Genomic DNA, 18633 nt, shown 5'->3' with positions numbered 1-18633 from the left:
CAACCATTTTTTATTCCATTCACTCCGAGGAAATACACTTAAACTTTGCCGTAAAACTACTGTTTACTAACAATTCATGTTAAGGACCGGGAAAGATTTTGTAAAGTAAAACAAGCTGCACTGCTCAAAACTATTGCATAATTATGATATATAAGGATCCTATCTTACATTTCAAGGAAAAGCTCTTTCATTTCATGATTTAAGTAAAATTCGCTCATCATAAAAAAATCATTTTCATCGACTATCTTGTCACTTATTTATTTAGACGCAATGACAGTAGATAATTTTGTTAAGAAATTTAAAAAGATAACATTCTTTTTATGTATAACGTGCTACGCTGTTGGTTTGCTAACATTTGTATTCGGTTTTGTACCAGGAAATAAAAATAAGATGCATTCACCGTCAACTAATAGTTTTCTTGAAAACTGTTTGTCTGTAACTGAGAATTCCCGTTTTTGCGACAAAATGAAAAATAACATCTCTAATTCTAAACAATACGAGCGAATAGTTTTAATAGTAATCGATGCTTTGAGAGCAGATTTCATACCATTTATATCTTCAAACTCCGAATTCAAAACTACTATGCCATTCATTGAAGCACTGATGAAAAATAAAACCGCAATATCGTTTATCAATAAAGTTCATTCTCCAACTGTGACTATGCCAAGAATTAAAACATTAGTTACCGGTGACATTTCTAATTTTATGGATGCACTTACTAATTTAGATGCATCAGAATTGTTTGAGGATAGCATTTTACATCAAGCACAATTAAATAATTTGAAATCCATTTTTTACGGTGATGAAACATGGCTGAAACTATTTCCAAATATTTTTATTAGAAGTGAAGGGACTCATTCATTTTTTGTTACTGACTATCAGGAAGTAGATATTAATGTAACCAGGCATTTAGAATCGGAGCTGTCGAAAAAAGATTGGGATATTATGATATTGCATTATTTAGGAGTTGATCATATTGGCCATGCATATGGACCCTATTCAGATCTTATGCCTATTAAACTTAGAGAAATGGATGAAGTAATAAAGTATATATATAACAAATTAAAGCATGAATCAGAAATGCAATCATTGATTGTTATTTGTGGTGATCATGGGATGACTGCTGCTGGAAGTCACGGTGGAATCACAAAAAGTGAACTCCTAACTCCACTTGTATTTATAAACACTAATCCTCATAAATTTCACTCAAAAAATATTAAGATGGTAGATCAAGTTGATTTTGCTACAACCTTAAGCATGTTACTTGGCATTAAAATACCAATTAATAGCTTTGGAAACATTATACCAGATGTCCTTCTGTTCAGCGGTTTCTCTTCTGAATGTATCTTAAATGCAGCTTTTCAAAATCTTGTGCAATTGTTGCAAGTTTATAAATCTGTTTTCCTTACAAAATCTCGAAACTACACTGATTCTATAAGAAAAGTTACACTCAATCATTCAGAGATATTTAATTCTATTAGAAAAAAGAATGGCTTTTCAAATAATGATTATAAAATTCTGTTAAATTTTTACATGAATTTATTATCAGAAATGAAGCATGATTTACTGGCAAGTGTATCTGGATATAAAATAATTTACATAATAATAGGTCTAATTGTAGTATGGTTATCATTCTTTTGTGCTGTGATTAGCTTTTTAATAACAGAACAGGATTATCAATTGTACAAAATTTTACAGGATTCTATTAAACGAATCATTTTTAATAAATTCAATACAATTGTATTTGCAGTAATGTTGTTAGCTCTCGTAGTTTTTAAAAAAAGTTTATTAATGTTAGGTTTGTTATCTATTACTCAATTTATTATTTTAGTACTTTACTTAGGGTTTTGGACTTTCAAGTTCCTAGTTAAAAACTTACATCTAACTTTCATGGAAAAATGTTGCCTTTTCTTATTCATAATTCATATTATAAGTTTATTTTCATCTAGTTACATTGAAGAAGAGCATCAAACATGGTATTTTTCTGTGTCTACCATGTTGATTCTGTATTTAGGTAAATGTCTTACACCACTCTTAAATTTTTATTTGAAAGCAAACAATAAAAAGACATTAAGTCGATTGCAATTATGGAATTTTATAAATTTTGAAAATGTCATTCTACTTTTCATCCTTCTAATATGTCATCGCATTTTAAGAATCTGGAACCAAACTGGTGATAAATGGCAGCATTTGCCAGATATTTCTGACTGGCTCAATAAAGAAGAGAATGCTATGTATTTTTATACAACAGTGGCTTCGTCTCTATTGTTAATAGTTTTTTATCTAAATGCAAAACACTCTTCTTTCACTTATTATGCTCATTGCTCAGGAGTATTTTTTATCTATTTATATAAATTACATAAAGAATATATATCACAAATTTTTGAAAAAATTAATCTAAATGTGATAATTATTCCATGGTTTATATACACACTTGCAGCAATGATAATTCTCTCTACATTACTAGTGAAAAGTGATAAAATGTTGACAACAAATTTCATCATAGCTTGGACATTACTCATAAACCTCATAGGAAGAGCTAACAACATTCCTTTAACTGCAGCAATCCTTTTACAAGAATATTGTTTGCATAGAGTAATATCGAATAATAGTAATATTCTATTAAATACATCATGGTATCTGCAACTGGCTATGTGCTCATTTTTTTACCAAGGTAATTCGAACAGTCTTTCAACAATAGATGTTTTCAGTGGGTATGTAGGACTTGTGTCCTATAAGCCAGTTATTGTAGGTTTCTTAATAGCTTGTAATACATACAGCAATGTGGTTTTATGGCTAGTATTAATGGTTCACAGAATGTTAAGTATGCTTGGATCATCTGCTCTTCCAAAGATATTTTTCAGCTTTTTAGTTTTTGTCCTTTATAAACTTTTTGTGTTAGCTGTATATTGTATTGTTATGTACTTAATGAAACATCATCTATTTATTTTGTCAGTGTTTGCACCTAAATTATTTTATGAAGTCTGCCATACAATTCTATTTATTATTTTCATGCTTGTTTTTTTACTTTTAGTAATGTGGAATAATAAATTCTTCAGATGAAAATAACTTAGTATTTTTAATAAGAATTATATATATAACTATGCAATAAAGGATCCTGAAATCTTTCTTCAATATCAATTCACAATGATTTGTTTATTTCTATGTTTTTCTTTTTAAATTCATTGTATAAAGAAAAATATTGTTCATATTTTATCATCCTTCTAATTATTTATAATTTTTTTTCACCGATTATGAATTATATTTATTTTTATGTAACTCTTTCATAAATATTTTGTATGAAGAGAAATATTTTTAAAATTTCTTTCGTTCTTCAATTGAAAATTTTTAAATGAAATAAATATATAATTTATATTGATGGGGTATTATTGGAACAAAATGTGTAATCTTATTCGAACCTTCACGTGTTTCATTCAATGATAATCTACAAACATTTAAACCAAGAAATAAATGTTTCAAATCTCATCATATATATTAATTTGTACTTTCTGAATTCTCTACAACAGAGTTATCTTTTCATGGATTTACTTTCCTTAATATTTTTCTTTGGATTTTAAAAACAAAAAAAACCTTCATCTGGCTACTGCGATCTATCTCCATGAAGTACATAAGGCAATACAGTGAATTAGAAATACTTCCCCAGGTGTGAATTGTATCCTTGTGAACCGGTTTAAAAAAATTATGCACCCGTTATCTTTTGAAGATAACTGATTGTTTTTCATGAAATTTTTTCAACAATCAATATCTTTGAACAATGGAAACATTCTGTCATAATTCTGATCTCAAAATAAACAAAGATTTGTCCAAGAATAATTCATATAGATTCTATCGTCCTCATTTCTGTCTGGTCAGAAAGTTTTGAAAGGCTTTTGGTAAATAACATAATACAGCATCTAATTATCAACAAAAAAATCAGCTCTCACATATATAGTTCTTTTACACATCCAAAATGACTAGCTAGTAATTTATAAAATACACATCACTATAATAAAAGCTCATCATTGTCAACAATAAAAAACTCTTTTTATTGGAAACAATTTAGATAACAAACGTGCATATGATTCAGTGTACATTATTGGCCCAGTCTCGAAATTTTTTCAATTGAGCATCATGGAGTATCTTTCCAAATTAATACAATGGTTTTTACAAGAAAAAACTTAAAAGATTGTTGGCGAAGCAATCTTTTCAACAAAGAAATCATTCAGAAAGGACCATCCCAAAAAATGTTCTATAGCCTTTTTAAAGTTGATTTCTGTGAGACTTTATGAAAGATTAATTCATATAGATCCACCATTTTCACAAACAATATCATTGAAAAAATTACAGAATACAACAGAGAATGTTTACAAACAGTACACAAATTGGAAACTGGCTATCTCTCCTGAGAACTGTGCTATAGCTAATTTGAAAAAAAAGAAAATTTCTTCTATATCTCGTACACAAATTTGCACCTTCTTTGGAAGGATTCAATAATATTCTTGAAAATATTATTTTCTAGAACAAAGCAGAATTGTGACATTATCAGAAATTTTTGAGCAAAAGCACTTCAGAAAATCAAAGCCTTGAAAACAATATCCTATAAATCATATAGTCCTAGAGAAAATAACCTGATAAGCCCCATTAATAATAGAATCTACAATCTTTTCATCTATTGCTACTCAATCACTAACAAATTCTCCCACATGCATTTCAAAATTTGCAATACCATCCCAACTATCAAACATTGTTTAAATTAAAATCCTTTCTGGAAAAATAAAGAGATTAGCCAATCAATTTTTTACCAAACAAGTGCCAAATGGTGTTCATTCATTTTTATTTTGGCAATCTCTACATCCGACTAATTAAGAAACTTTTGCCGATTTGAACATCACTTTCTGAATACATCCCCCATAATGAAATATGCAAAATGTTCATTATGGGGGATGCACCTTGGTACCTTCTTTAAAATAAAGTTCAACTAAAATTTATGATTAAAATTCTTTTCAAAGAAACCATTAGCAAAGAATTTTATTTGTTTTATCATCATTACAATTTTGTCCATTTGAAAGGATGCATCAAAATCTCTAGTCTTTACCTTCTTAACTTGGTACATCAAATCTACAATCATTACCCTTTTTTGGATACACCTAATCAATCTAATTTTCAGAGCAGACACATTTGTCATATGACTGATAGCAATTTTCTGATCCTGAGAGAGAATTTTTCAATTTTAGAAAACCCTTAAGGATTTATCAATCATAATCTTATACAATCATTCATTGTAAAACCCATAAAATTTTAAGAGCGAAATTTCGTCAAAAAAAAAAAAAATTGCTCTGATTTCGACTCTAGAATGCTCAAACATAACTTGGAACGAAAAGGCAGATTCTCTCAGTAAATTTGTCATGGAATTGAATCTATACTTTGAGTGTGTCATGACAAAGGATATTTTTTCATATTAAATAATATTTCTATCCAAAGACCAACTGAAAACTTTGAAAACAAATATCAAGAAATCTGGAAAGATCTTCCTTCCATCTTAAATTTTGTGCCATGGGGAGAAAACAGAAGTGATGATATCACAATTACTTGCATTTTAACAGGAATAATAATCACTCCAACCGCCTAGCAAAGATTTGAATTACACAAAAATCCTTTATGCCCCATTTGAAATCAAGAAAATATAATTGAGCAAATTCTTCTTTCTGTAAAAAGCATTTATTTATGCTTGAAACACAATTTGAATGTTCATTTTTTCCCCTCCCCTTCTATGAAGACTCCCCCCCCATTTGATTTCCTTTTTTTAGCACTATCTTCAAGTTCACACAACAGCTCTTACCTCTATATATCACAAGATTAAACCCCAATCACCAACATCAAATATTTAGCTGTAATGATTTTTTTTAATGTAAAATATTGATCACAACATTATGCATGCAGCAACTACTCTGGTGATTATGTAACTCTTAAAATTAAAAGAGATCAATAGTATTCTTTTAAAATCATACAATAAAATTTTTTTTAGAACTGTAGAGCTCTTTATTACAGTATTTATACAACATTTAAATGTGAAAACATCAAAATATGCTATCACAGAGAGCATTAAATGTCATGTTAAACAACAGAAAAAATTTTTTATTTTAGAGAGCATTAAATGTCAGATAAGACAGGCTGAAATTCACTCAAAAAACTCGACCACTTCGCCAAGTTCACGCTTTTTAGCCTCTTGATGAGCCCATCTATCTTCTGCCAATTTTGGTGTTATTTTCCACTTTTCATGGTAAATTCTTTTACCACAGCTGGGACATTTTTTTCCTCCTAAAGATACACAGGATAAAGTTTTAATTAATCATATAAATTTGAAATCAATTCTTAAATTATTACATAAGGATTTAAAAAAAAAAAAAAAAAATCTATTCTTCCCTCACCTTTAATCCTACTTTCAAACTACTTCGTCTCTATAATTAATGAAAAAGGAGCACTATGTGAATTGGTTCTCTACAGATCAGATAATTTGACATACAGCTATCAAATTTGGCACAGATATTGTGGAGAGTGGAAATGTGAGTCTCAGGATAATTTGTAAACATTTTTGATTAATTAAAAGCTAAGTATGATTTCAGCATTTTACTGCAGCAACTTACAGAAAATGTTATTTCACAAAACTAATTTTTACACTAATAAAAAAATGTTATTTTAATAAGAGAAAAATAATATTTTTCATGCAGATATTTGTATATTTGACCATATGAGTTTTTTTTTTTTTTCTTTGTTGAAAGCTAGGGAAGTAAAATTCTGTTTTGTAGCCTATGTACTTTACATTAGGAATAAAAAAAGTGGGTACAGATCTGCAAAAGTTAGAAGATGATTAGGACAATTATGTTTTAATTAACACTATAACATCGGGATGGTTCATTTATGCAATGGAGAAAATAGCTGCCAGGCTATTAAAACAACAAGGCTTTAATTTTTGTTCACAATTTGATGTTTAATAATATTTTGTTAAAGGAATCATAATCATTAACTTTAGCATAAGATTTTTAAATGAAATAAAATACAACCAATATTTACTGTAAATCAACTGATAGCAAAAGGAATTTATTATATAATAAAATTGAGGAAACTTTGCCATTTACAAATTTACCAATAATAGTTATCTGTATACTAAAGAGAAAGAAAAAAACTTTCTATTCTAATTGGCTCATCATTCTAAATAAAAAATATTTTAAAGAACACACTATAAAAGTACAATGAAAATTTGGAACTATAATAAAAAAATATTAGTTAGTGATGTAGAAATATTTTTACCTTCTAAAAAACTATAATTCAAGAACTATTTCAATATTATATGTTTATTTAGTCCCCCCCCCCACCCATTTTGAACTATCAGTACGCACAGCTATCTTGATTGAGTTGATTAGAGGGGAAAAAAGCTTTTTTGAACTATTTATATTGATGAGAAAAAAATAAAAGTGAAAATAAAGAAAAGCAGCTAATATGCAAAAAGATAAATTAATTACAATTTTGTGAAAAGCATTATTATAGTATTATTTTAAGGCCAAATGTATTAAGTATCATTTTTAATACTTTAATAATATTTAGTATCATGAAACCAGGCATAATATCATTAGCAAGTTTTTATAATAAAAGTTTTAGTAAAAAAATTTAATGTACTTAATGATTTGAACAAATAAAGAATTTTTCATAAAATTTATATTAATGAGATAAATCAGAAAACAAAATAAAAACAAAGTAAGAAATGTGCATCCTTAAAAAAAATTTTTTACAAAAAGAAAAAAATATTAAACATGGTTATTTTTTTATAATTAGTGTTAAAAATTATAAACATAAGAAATTTGTATGATGAAAAACTTTTTCATATACTATCCAAAAGTAATAAAGTAAATTTACCATGAAATGGTGGTGTTTTCATGTATATATCCAAACATGCATTGTGAAAAATATGCCCACAGTAAACTTTTTCTATGTGTTTTTCATCACCTTCTTCTGTGATGTTTTGCTAAAAACAAACGTGTTGACATTATTAGAGAGAGAAAAATAAAACCAATTTTTTTTGTTATTAATAATTTTTTACAAACTTTTTTAATTCTTCACTGTATTTACTTTTAGTCTAATGAAAGTTATTTTCTGTTAATGATTCAATTTTCAAAACATGTATGAATGCCAATTATTATCAATCTTAGAACAGAAGGCCGCTTGCTATATAATGCTTATTTGTAGTATGTGCACACATGCATACACATTAAAGCTGCTATTTTTTTCAACTTTATAAAGACAATTAAAAAATATTAAAATTAATCTGGATTTTTATCACCAGAAATATTAATTTCATTATGAAAAAAAGTTATTAAAAGTACTTTCAAAATTCTTGGACTGTTACAATATGCAAAAGCTTTCATTTCAGTATAAAACATGTAAAGAGAATATTACTACAAAACCAAAAATGTAAATCTATATTTCTTCTAATAGACATGAAAACTTACTGCTGGATCCAATGGAAAACATTTTTCTTTGCATAACTGGCAGATTTCCTTTGGGTATCTTTTTACTTCGTCAATAATAAATTGAACTGCTGGCCAAAGGGAAGGTTTGGGTTCAAAAACTGGATCTCTAAAAAAAAAAAAAAAAACTTAAAAATATATATAAATTTATTTTAATGTTTCTTAAAATTAATAATAACAATTGCGAGCTCTACTGATATGTAACAGAAATCATGCAATTTATGGTGAACATACAAAAAATCATACGAATGCAACACTCATAATTAAAATATGATCAAAAAGATAAAATTAATGCTAGCAAGAAACAATAAATTCTACCTAGCTGTATAATTTAGCTTCACAACATTCACAATGCTAGTCAATCACAGCTCGCAAGGTAGGCATTTTAATATTTATTATTGGATGTTAAAAATTTCTGAATTAGATGAGCAGCATTAATATTTGTTTAATTTATTTGTCTAGTGACTGATATTTAGTATCATGAAACCAGGTATTGTATGTTAAAAATTTCTGAATTAGATGAGCAGCATTAATATTTGTTTAATTTATTTGTCTAGTGACTGATATTTAGTATCATGAAACCAGGTATTGTATGTTAAAAATTTCTGAATTAGATGAGCAGCATTAATATTTGTTTAATTTATTTGTCTAGTGACTGATATTTAGTACCATGAAACCAGGTATTGTATGTTAAAAATTTCTGAATTAGATGAGCAGCATTAATATTTGTTTAATTTATTTGTCTAGTGACTGATATTTAGTATCATGAAACCAGGTATTGTATGTTAAAAATTTCTGAATTAGATGAGCAGCATTAATATTTGTTTAATTTATTTGTCTAGTGACTGACTGAGCAACAACCATCTTCGAAATAATTTCTTATGTTTGCATACATTTCCAAAAACATTAGGATATTAATGAATCTTTTTTTAGTTATGCAAATCTAATATTTGCTGATAAAAATTTTAATGAATTAAATCAAGCAAATGAGTTTGTACCTGTAATTCTTCACAAAGTAAAATTAGAGGGGGGGGGGGGAGGGAAGAAATACAAAATTTTTTTTTGAAAAACAAGATAATGCTACTAAAAAAAAATTTATTCGGCATCAAGTGGACGACAGTTGCTTCTCTGTGCAAATTTTGTTCTTGAAAATACATATTTATTCCCTTAATTAATTGATTTTATTAATGAACTGCTTTGAAATGCAAATAATTTTTCTGGAATATAAGAAATTTTAGATACATTTCTATAATATGCCAAGCTGCTACTGAAATCAATAATATGTTTATTAATAATAATAATTAATGTGAATATGTATTGAGCTCAACAGACCAGACCATAACACATAGTTAATAAATGCAGCAAGTATATACCTTACAGCATAAAAATATGCACCTCAGAATGGAATTTAAAAAAAAAAAAAAAATTAATTACTTAAAAGGTAGGCTGAATTTTGGCATTTCCCAGATATAACTTTTAAAAAATTTTATTGCACAAAAATCAATTTCACGATGTTTCAAAATTTGTCTTTTCAAGGATACCAAATTAATAGTTGTGCATTTTTTTTAAAATTGGGGTAGGGGAACCAGAAGTTGTTAAACTGTGAAATTTAAACAATGAATGAATCATACACTTAAAATTTTAACAGTGTCATGATACCATAAGACCTGTCTCTATTAGACAGGATCATGCACACAATAAACGGAACATATGCAAAATAATTAAAATAATATAGCTTTATTGCCTGACAATAAAACAGAATCATGGATATTAAGTTATATTTGAATAATTTAGCTGAAATTAAATTTAACGAATATTCTGGACAAACCAGTTGGTCATTGAAGGCAATTAGAAACATAAGAGGAAAATAATAATGATAAATAAGCTGTAATCATATCAAGTGTACATACTTTGGCTTAGGCTTTAAAGGTTTTTCCACACATTGCCGAGCTAATTCTGCAGACTGCCCAGAAAACCATCTTTGAAAGTTCTTAGGGAAATTGCAATCAATCAGATCAATCCTGTCAAAATAATTAAATAAAATATAAGAAACAGTAAGAAAAGAAGTTATCAAATGACTAGGAATATCCTTTGTGTGTGTGTGTGTGTGTGTGTGTGTTGCTGTTTTGTTTCCTGATATATAGAAAATGATTTAAAGGCCCAATTAACAAAAAATGAGAGAAGAGAAAAAAATATTACTAGCTCCACACACATACAAAAGTGCATGGAAAAATTAACTAAAGCTGAACTTCACTTCTTTCTACATTATGTAATCCCTCTCCCTAATTTGAGAAAACAATACTTTTCTCTTCAATTTTCTTCATTCTATAAGCAAAAATATTTCATACTTTAGCATGAAGCCATGTGGCAAAATTGGTAACTTCATGTTATGAAATAAAATTTGCTTAGAATAATAAAGAAATAACTTATAAATTTTTAAATTGCATATTTTGTAAAAAAAAAAAAAAAAAAAAAAAAAAAAATTACTTATTTCATAGATGAATACCTTTTAAAATATTATTAAAACAAAAAATAATAATAAACAGTTAATTTTTGCTTTTAGCAAAAATAGAACAATAAGTTAAAAAATGATACAATCAATATTTTCAGATTTTACTATAGAATGTTACTATCAGATTAAAAGTTTCTGATATTTATAAAATATTTATTCTCTATCAAAGAATTCAGAAAACCAAAGCAACAAAACTCCTAATAATAAAGTGATGATTTCAACAAGAATAAAAGTTAGGTAATCAATGTGGAAAGAGTGTTTATTGATTTTTAAATCATCTAATGCTAAAAGTGAGACAAAATACTAACTGAACTTGCTCCTCAGGATATAAATCAGGAACAGTAATTTTCACTTTTGCAAAATATAAACCTTCCGTTAGATGCAAAGAAAGGGATGATGTCTTCTGTTTCAATTTTATTTGATCAGAATCCTCAAGTCGACGCTTAATTAAGGATACTTCCTCACTGCAGACTGAGAGTGGATTTTCATCTATGAACAGCTTCAAAAATTTAAGCACTTTAAAAATCTGCAAATCAAAAATAATCTTAGAAATATAAAGTAAATAAATATAATACATTTTATTTTTAGTCCTTTACAATTTAAATTGTCATTCTGATAATACAATTAAAATATCAAAATCTCTTGTTTAAATTTCAAACATCAATGCTGAAATTATGAGATACTTTTAAATCAATAAAAATAATTTTCTTTAAGGGCATCTACTTTCTGTTCTTAAAAATATAAGGAGAGGAATTCCTTAGAACAATTAGGAAAGTAATAATATTTTTGTATTTCCCTTTTTAAAGAACTGTAGCTGGACAGTTGAGTTGAACTTAAGCAGTCAGTCAGTTGCGAGTCCAGTTTTAGAATCAAATATTGAGGCAGTAATGAGTAAAGTGCAGAGCAGCCATTCATATAGTCAAGATAGCAGTGAATCAACAGTCAAGTTTAGCTAAAGGAAATAGATAGTAGAGAATAGCAGACATAAGGGACATGAATAATCACATGAAGGATAAGAGTTCTTTATGAGTGCGTTGTTATGTTACTGTTGTTCACTACCAATTTGCTATTTGGGAGCTGCTGTTTAGTATCAATGCAATTCTCGAGTACACTCGGATTGTTTTTGGATTATTTCTGTATGATCATAACTTCATATTGGGGGAAAAAATTTGTGATTGGGCCTGTTTGATTATTTTACAGTACAGCCACTACCCCAAATGAGTTGAGTTTATGAACTTTTGGAGTTTTACAAGGAATTTCCCATAACAATATAAACATAAAAGTATACTATGAGAATTAAAATGAGTACAATGCAAGAAAAATCAGTAGGAGATAGTTTAGTATAAAATCAATTAAATTTTCAGGCTCTGGATTTGATAATATTAAGGAAATTTCATTTTTCTTATAGTTAATCCTTGTTATCTATATCCTCAAATATAAAATAAGTTTATTACTATATCTTCAAATATAATATAATGGCAAGTCATCTCGCAATGATATAATCTAAAACAATTTCATATAAATCTTAACATATTACTTTAAGATCTGAGATAATATATTATTTAATTTAATCAATGATCAATATTAAGAAAATGGAGCAAGCATGACTTGCCAGCATGTAATGTTACCTAATGAATTTGATATCATAAAAAAGAGGAATTCTTATATTTGAATAAAGCAGAATTTTTATACTTAAAAGTAAATAGTACTAGAAAATTTAATATATATGCCCACACCACAGAAAATTGATAACTAAGCATTTACCCTTTAATTCTTCATTATTTATTAATATGTATTAGTTAACTTCTAATTTCAATTTTATTGTTTAAACATGTCTAAATAACAAAGACTTGGCACTGTTTTAATCAATTAAAATCAACTTTTTTTACAAACATTTTAGCCATATAGCAATTAAATGGAGCTATTCTTATTAAAAGTCACCTTTCTCACTGAAAATTAATTCTGCATATCACAATAAGCTTAATGATAAAAAAAAAATGTGAATGTATTCTATAGTTAGCTTTTAGTTTATACCATTGCTCATTAGTATATATTGAAAGTTGAATAGTAATTTTAATTAAATCAGAATTTTCTGAATAAATAGTAAAAATATATAAATTAAGCTTAACTACAATGATATATAAATATTGATACATATGGCAACATTGCTAAATCAAGATTAAGTCATCACACAAATTTTTTTTAAAAATTTGCCGAACTTGAAACTCCAAAAATTTATTACTGGCTGGGTGAAGATCAACAGAGAGTAGCAAATTTAAGAAACCCAACTATCAAATTGCTTAGAAAGGCATATCAAATTTGATATGCCTTTAACACTAGCTTTTCCTGTATCTATTAAGCAGATTAATTATACAATCATTCATTCAATAATTGGATTAGTATTTTTTTGATTAGTCAGATAACTATATGGATTAGATAAAGACAAACACTCTTTTCCATATGAAACTTCATAATTGTTTTACATACATACTTCGTTAACATTTTATGTTATAGGGGAGACTGGAGCTGGTTGAAACCAATTTTGATTGCGATTTTTTTTAATATCTTTTTGGTAAGGATTAAATAGCTGATTTGTATTCCAACACATTCTTAAATCCTTAAGGTTATAAAATGGAATTAATAACAATTTGGTTAAAAAAAGCGAGCAATGTCAAGATGAATGAGCTAACTCCATCTGTGTCAATGTGCATTTTTCTTAATTATACTGTAGGTATTTATCTAAAAAGAAAATTTTTAAAAATGTTTTAACTAGCAACTTTTATTGAAGTAAAATTTAAATAATAGAATTTAACTAAAAATTATACTTTCTTTTTCGAATTTAAGAACATTTAATCAAGATACAACAAACTGACGTAGACTTCAAATTGCAAAGATGTTTTCCCCAATGTTCAAACGCAGTGGCAGAAACATTTTTAAATCAATCCTTGCTATTTCAGTATTATTGTAAAAAATATATACATTTGTCATTTTAGAACTTTTCTTGAGGAAACTTACCTCCCATTCTTGGGGCCTCCTTTGATTCAAAATTTTGGCCACAAAATTTTTAAATTTTTTTTATCTTTGATTAACAGTTTTACTAATACAAAATCATTAACCTCTGGATCTTTTCTAAATTCAAATAATCCGAGTATTCAATCAAATCACAGTTGATATCAAAATCATCTTCATCGAGAGACACTCATTCTTCTTCACCATTCAGAATGAACAATTTGTCTCTTGAATTTCATTTTCCTTCTCTGCATTTCATCTTTTGCCATTTTCCCATTTTTTTTACCTGCCTTCTTCAATTTTTTTTTACTATGTATGACTTTTGTCTTGGTTTTCAAAGAATTTTTTTTTTTTCTTCTTCTTCTTCTTATTTCTCATTTTTTTGCCAACCTTTGATAATGGCCATAGTTCTTCTAAAGGTGAAACAACGTGTTGGATCAAAACTTCAGAATCGCGGGATGATAACACCTGCAGCAGTTCAATGTCATTTCTTTAATACTCTGCTGCGAATGTTTTGTCAAGGTCAGTAGGCATCAGATTAGATCAAATGCAATTAACTAAATAATATAACTAAATTTCCATAAATTGGGCCCTTTCTGTTTTAATGAAACTGGTAAATAAATTTGCATACTTCTTTTGGACTGAGATCAAAATAAACATCTGAGGCTCGATTTACATATTTCGCGAGATATGCTTCCTCCTGACAGCTGAAAAGATTTCGTGTTGTCAGGTAGCTGATAGACACTCCTGGCTTTTGAAGCTCTTTGGCAATAGCATTTTATGAAATAGCTCTTTTACTGCTTCAAAAAATGGTCTCCCAAGAGTCGAAATTCGATTTGTCGTACTCTTTCTGTTTCTAACCATGCTTCTGAAAAAGAGAGTCATAGACATGCCAATATGCCCCATCATGCCATTTTTTCTTCGAAATATTAAATCAGTTAAGAGGCATACACTCATGAATGCCAAAATACTAAATGTATCATGCAGTAAACTTCATTGCTAATATTGTATACTCTAGAAGAAAATCAAGTGAGTGGTAAATCACTGACTATGATACACATTACTTTTCAAGCAAAAAATAATAATTTGACCTCTAGCACCTGCAGATTCAAATGAAACAGATAAAAACTTCCGAGGTATGAAGTTATACTTCCTGTTCACTCTGTTCCCACTTCTACTGCCATTTAGTGTTTTTTTAACAGCGCTATTAGCCAAGTGCCAACTAGCCCCGATCTCCCCTACCTCAAAATTCTTATTTACTACAATTTACAATTTTTTTTATTCCTAACAAAATTTGAAATTCATTCACCATATGTAACAATTTTAAACAGCGCTTTAAAATTTTTGATTTATAATTGTTAAAAATTATTAAAAATGCTTTTTAAAATTAGCTTTAATGTATCAGATAAAAAAAAATATATATGAAAAACTCTTTACATACCTGGGGCTTCCCCAATACTTTTTTACACTCTTCTTCACACACTTTAGTTAGTCCATTTAAAAACTTCTCGCATAAAGTTTTGCTCTTCAATTCCACAAGTAAAGGATACTGAGGATATAATTCAGGGAATTGGAGACATACTGTTAACTGTTTATACTTTGTTCTTCTATAGATAGGAGGAAAAAAAAGTTATTTTCAAAAATTAAAATTAAAATCCATTACTGTTTCCATAAAATTTCATGGATGTAATTTATTTATTATAATTATTATTATTTTACATCAGTCAGAAAAATAATCAAATATAACTTCCTGATAGCAGTATATTTTTGCCAGTGTGCTTATTTCCTAACAATAAAAATGCCATTTTAATGAATTTTACTGATTTTATTATCAAAGAGGTAAAAAATTAGTTTTCAAATTATAGAGGAATGTATGCATTATAAACAAGTATTTGCACTGAAAATATGCAACATGGTGATTGGAATCTTAAGGGTTATGAAAACAGAATATTAATCTAAAATTCTTATTAAATTAATGTTTAAAAATTCTTTTCAGTGACTTGACATATGGCAAACACTTTCATTTTCAGATGAAGATTTTTTTTATAAAAGTTTAATCAAAATCTAAACACAGAAATATGTTCATTTAGATTCTAACCATGGTAAATTATTAATTAATTTTCAATTGTCATCTATTACATTTAAATTTGACTTTCCATTATTTCTCTCAAATTTAAAAATCTGCAAAATGAAGAAGTTTGAATGTATGATTAACAAATAAATATAAAGTTTGCCTTTGCACAAAATGATTTTTAAAAAAAGTTTGAGAACAAAAGCTTAATGTATGGACACCAAATAAACTACATCTCAAACAATACTTTATGTATTTATTCTTATACTTTAATTTTTTCCTATTTATAATCCAAAGAGGATTTTCTATTCCCTAGCTGGCAACGATTCAGCTACCAATGCAGTTCACATGTACATCAAAAAGCCTTTAAACCACTAATTTATTAAAATCTTTTCTTAAACTTCAGTTTTTTACTTGTGATAACTGTAATTTGAAATATATAAATAAATTGGTTTTATTATTACCTATATTAAATTAGAATGTTTTCATGTTTCCCAAAGATGTATTATTTTCACAGATGCTTAACATTAAGGGAAAAAAAAAATGTTGGAGAATACTGTTTAAACAGTCTTGCAGTAATGTTATTTAACAGATTATAGTAGTTCATTTCATTACTGTGCTGCAATGAGGATTATCTTATTTTCAACATTAAAAGAGATATAAATACAAAAATCCTATTCAGAGACATGGAATTTTTGCAATCTGAATGAAAATCTAAAACTTCGTGCTTATATATTAACTAACAATTTTACATTACGCTACTTACTATTTACAAAAAATCAAATATTTTCAAAATATTAATTTTTTTTAAAAACTTATAAACTAAAATTAGGCTTAAATTTATTTTAAATGGTGAAAATACAAACCTCAAATCAACTCTAACCATAGAAGGAACACAAGCAATTATTTTGCTGCCAGGTATCCGAGACTCACAATAATTCTTAACATCTTGAAGTTCGTCATGGATTATGCTCATGGATAAAACTATAAAAAAATATTTAGTAAGTAAAGGACAAAAATATATACAGTATATATATTTATATACAAAATATATATATAAATATATACAAAAATATATAATAAATTAATGTAGGAATTTAATATTTTTTAGTATCCAAAATGATAATAATTAAGACTTAGATTTTACAACATAAGGAAAACAACGGGTTAGTTAAACAATCTTTAAAATGTGAAATCATTTACTTGTGTATTAAAATTTTATCTTACCAATAATTCTTGCAAAAAAGGAAGTATTATTCTACTTTCAAAGATAAAAAACCAACTTAAATTTGAAGTTCAAATTTCTTTATCAAATTCAAATTTGAAGTTATTTCTTTTCCAAACATCCTGAAAAAGAAAGAAAAAATAATTAATCAAAATTTCAAAGAATTAGCATTATAACTTGTTATTAATAACATAAGAAAATGCACTTTTAAAAAAATTGTAAGAAAGAGAGAGAGAAATTCTAATCTAACAAAATGCTACATTATTTTTAATAGAATTTGATTAACTTTGTAAATAAAACATATTATGAACTGTAAATAAGATCTAAATCAACTAACTAATTGCTACCAATATAATAAAAGCAAATATTTGAATAACACATAAATGAATTTGAATTTCAACATGCATTAAAATTTTACACAATAAAAACAAACATTACAAGTGAAATAATGCTTGTCTTTCCATATTCAAGTAAATAGTAAAACCAAATTCAACAAATATACACATTTACTGAATGAAGACAAAAGTATTATTGCTTATACATTCAAATGGGTATCTATAAAAGAAAACTATTAATTTTCATTTAATTGATCATGAATAAAAAACTCATTGATAATCAACTAATTAAAATTATTAGATTATACTAATATGACTTTTAGAATTTCTAATACATTATGCTTCGAGTAAAACAATCCAGTATTTTACAAACTCATTATACTTTCATTTTATTAAACAAATACAGGTACATGCTATTGAACTCCACAATGAAGTTATAATTTTAGAAATCATAAAGAATAAAAAGTATAAAACTAATTATAATTCTCAGAATAATCGGCTATTAAAGAGAATCAAAGTTCAGCTTAACATGATGATAATAAACATTAAACAAAAAATAAACAGCCAAGCAATTTTGATATCAGAATAATCTTCATCAATATTGATAATTAATTCAAATACCATTGAATTACAGGCTTAATGTTGAATCTTTTGATAATATTAATTCTAATACACAATATTATTATAAAATTTAATTGTATTTTTGATTATAAAATAAATAAATAATTCATTCCGCGCTACAGAAGTAAACACACTTTTCTATCTACAACACATTCATTACCGAAAAAAAATCGCCGCAATACGATTGCGATTGCACAAAATTATTTCTTCGAATCAGTTTCACTCTATTTGTTTAACTTCGGAAGTGTCAAGTAAACTAATAACTTATAATTTTTTGGTCTTTTTTCATTTCATCTCAATAAAAAAAATTTACAAACGATTTCATTTGAAGAAAGACC

The 18633-nt window shown here is 27.0% G+C and overlaps 2 protein-coding genes across 4 annotated transcripts; one reads left to right on the top strand and one right to left on the bottom strand.

Moving 5' to 3' along the window:
- Nucleotides 1–61: 61 nt before the first annotated feature.
- Nucleotides 62–3063, top strand: LOC129987742 (GPI ethanolamine phosphate transferase 2-like). Its single transcript, XM_056095684.1, has one exon. The coding sequence runs from the start codon at nt 271–273 to the stop codon at nt 3061–3063; it is 2793 nt and encodes a 930-aa protein (XP_055951659.1). The 5' UTR covers nt 62–270.
- Nucleotides 3064–6114: 3051 nt separating this feature from the next.
- Nucleotides 6115–18590, bottom strand: LOC129989485 (uncharacterized). 3 transcript variants are annotated; one of them, XM_056098056.1, is made up of 9 exons: nt 18456–18590; nt 17342–17461; nt 16981–17098; nt 15485–15650; nt 11343–11560; nt 10433–10543; nt 8505–8631; nt 7912–8020; nt 6115–6318 (listed from the first exon to the last, which is right to left on the bottom strand). In XM_056098056.1, the coding sequence occupies exons 3-9, from the start codon at nt 17088–17090 to the stop codon at nt 6179–6181; spliced, it is 981 nt and encodes a 326-aa protein (XP_055954031.1). In that variant the 5' UTR covers nt 17091–17098; nt 17342–17461; nt 18456–18590; the 3' UTR covers nt 6115–6178. The 3 variants fall into 3 exon arrangements, with proteins under 3 accessions (XP_055954031.1, XP_055954030.1, XP_055954032.1); XM_056098055.1 differs by lacking the exon at nt 18456–18590 and adding an exon at nt 18296–18447; XM_056098057.1 differs by lacking the exon at nt 18456–18590 and adding an exon at nt 18296–18447 and having other exon boundaries at nt 11343–11533.
- Nucleotides 18591–18633: the final 43 nt, after the last annotated feature.

This window comes from Argiope bruennichi, chromosome 10 (assembly GCF_947563725.1).
Source record: "Argiope bruennichi chromosome 10, qqArgBrue1.1, whole genome shotgun sequence".
Classification (NCBI taxonomy): Eukaryota; Metazoa; Arthropoda; class Arachnida; order Araneae; family Araneidae; genus Argiope; species Argiope bruennichi.
Note: the sequence above shows the minus strand (reverse complement) of the source record. Positions and strands in the feature narration are given on the sequence as shown.

Excerpts from the sequence above, each read along its gene's own strand:
- LOC129989485 (XM_056098056.1), bottom strand. The coding sequence starts at position 17,090 with ATGAGCATAATCCATGACGAACTTCAAGATGTTAAGAATTATTGTGAG. Across the intron at positions 8,021-8,504 it reads GTTTTCCATTGGATCCAGCA|CAAAACATCACAGAAGAAGG; the intron begins GTAAGTTTTCAT and ends GTTTGTTTTTAG. Across the intron at positions 6,319-7,911 it reads GAAAACACCACCATTTCATG|GAGGAAAAAAATGTCCCAGC; the intron begins GTAAATTTACTT and ends GTGTATCTTTAG.
- LOC129987742 (XM_056095684.1), top strand. The coding sequence starts at position 271 with ATGACAGTAGATAATTTTGTTAAGAAATTTAAAAAGATAACATTCTTT.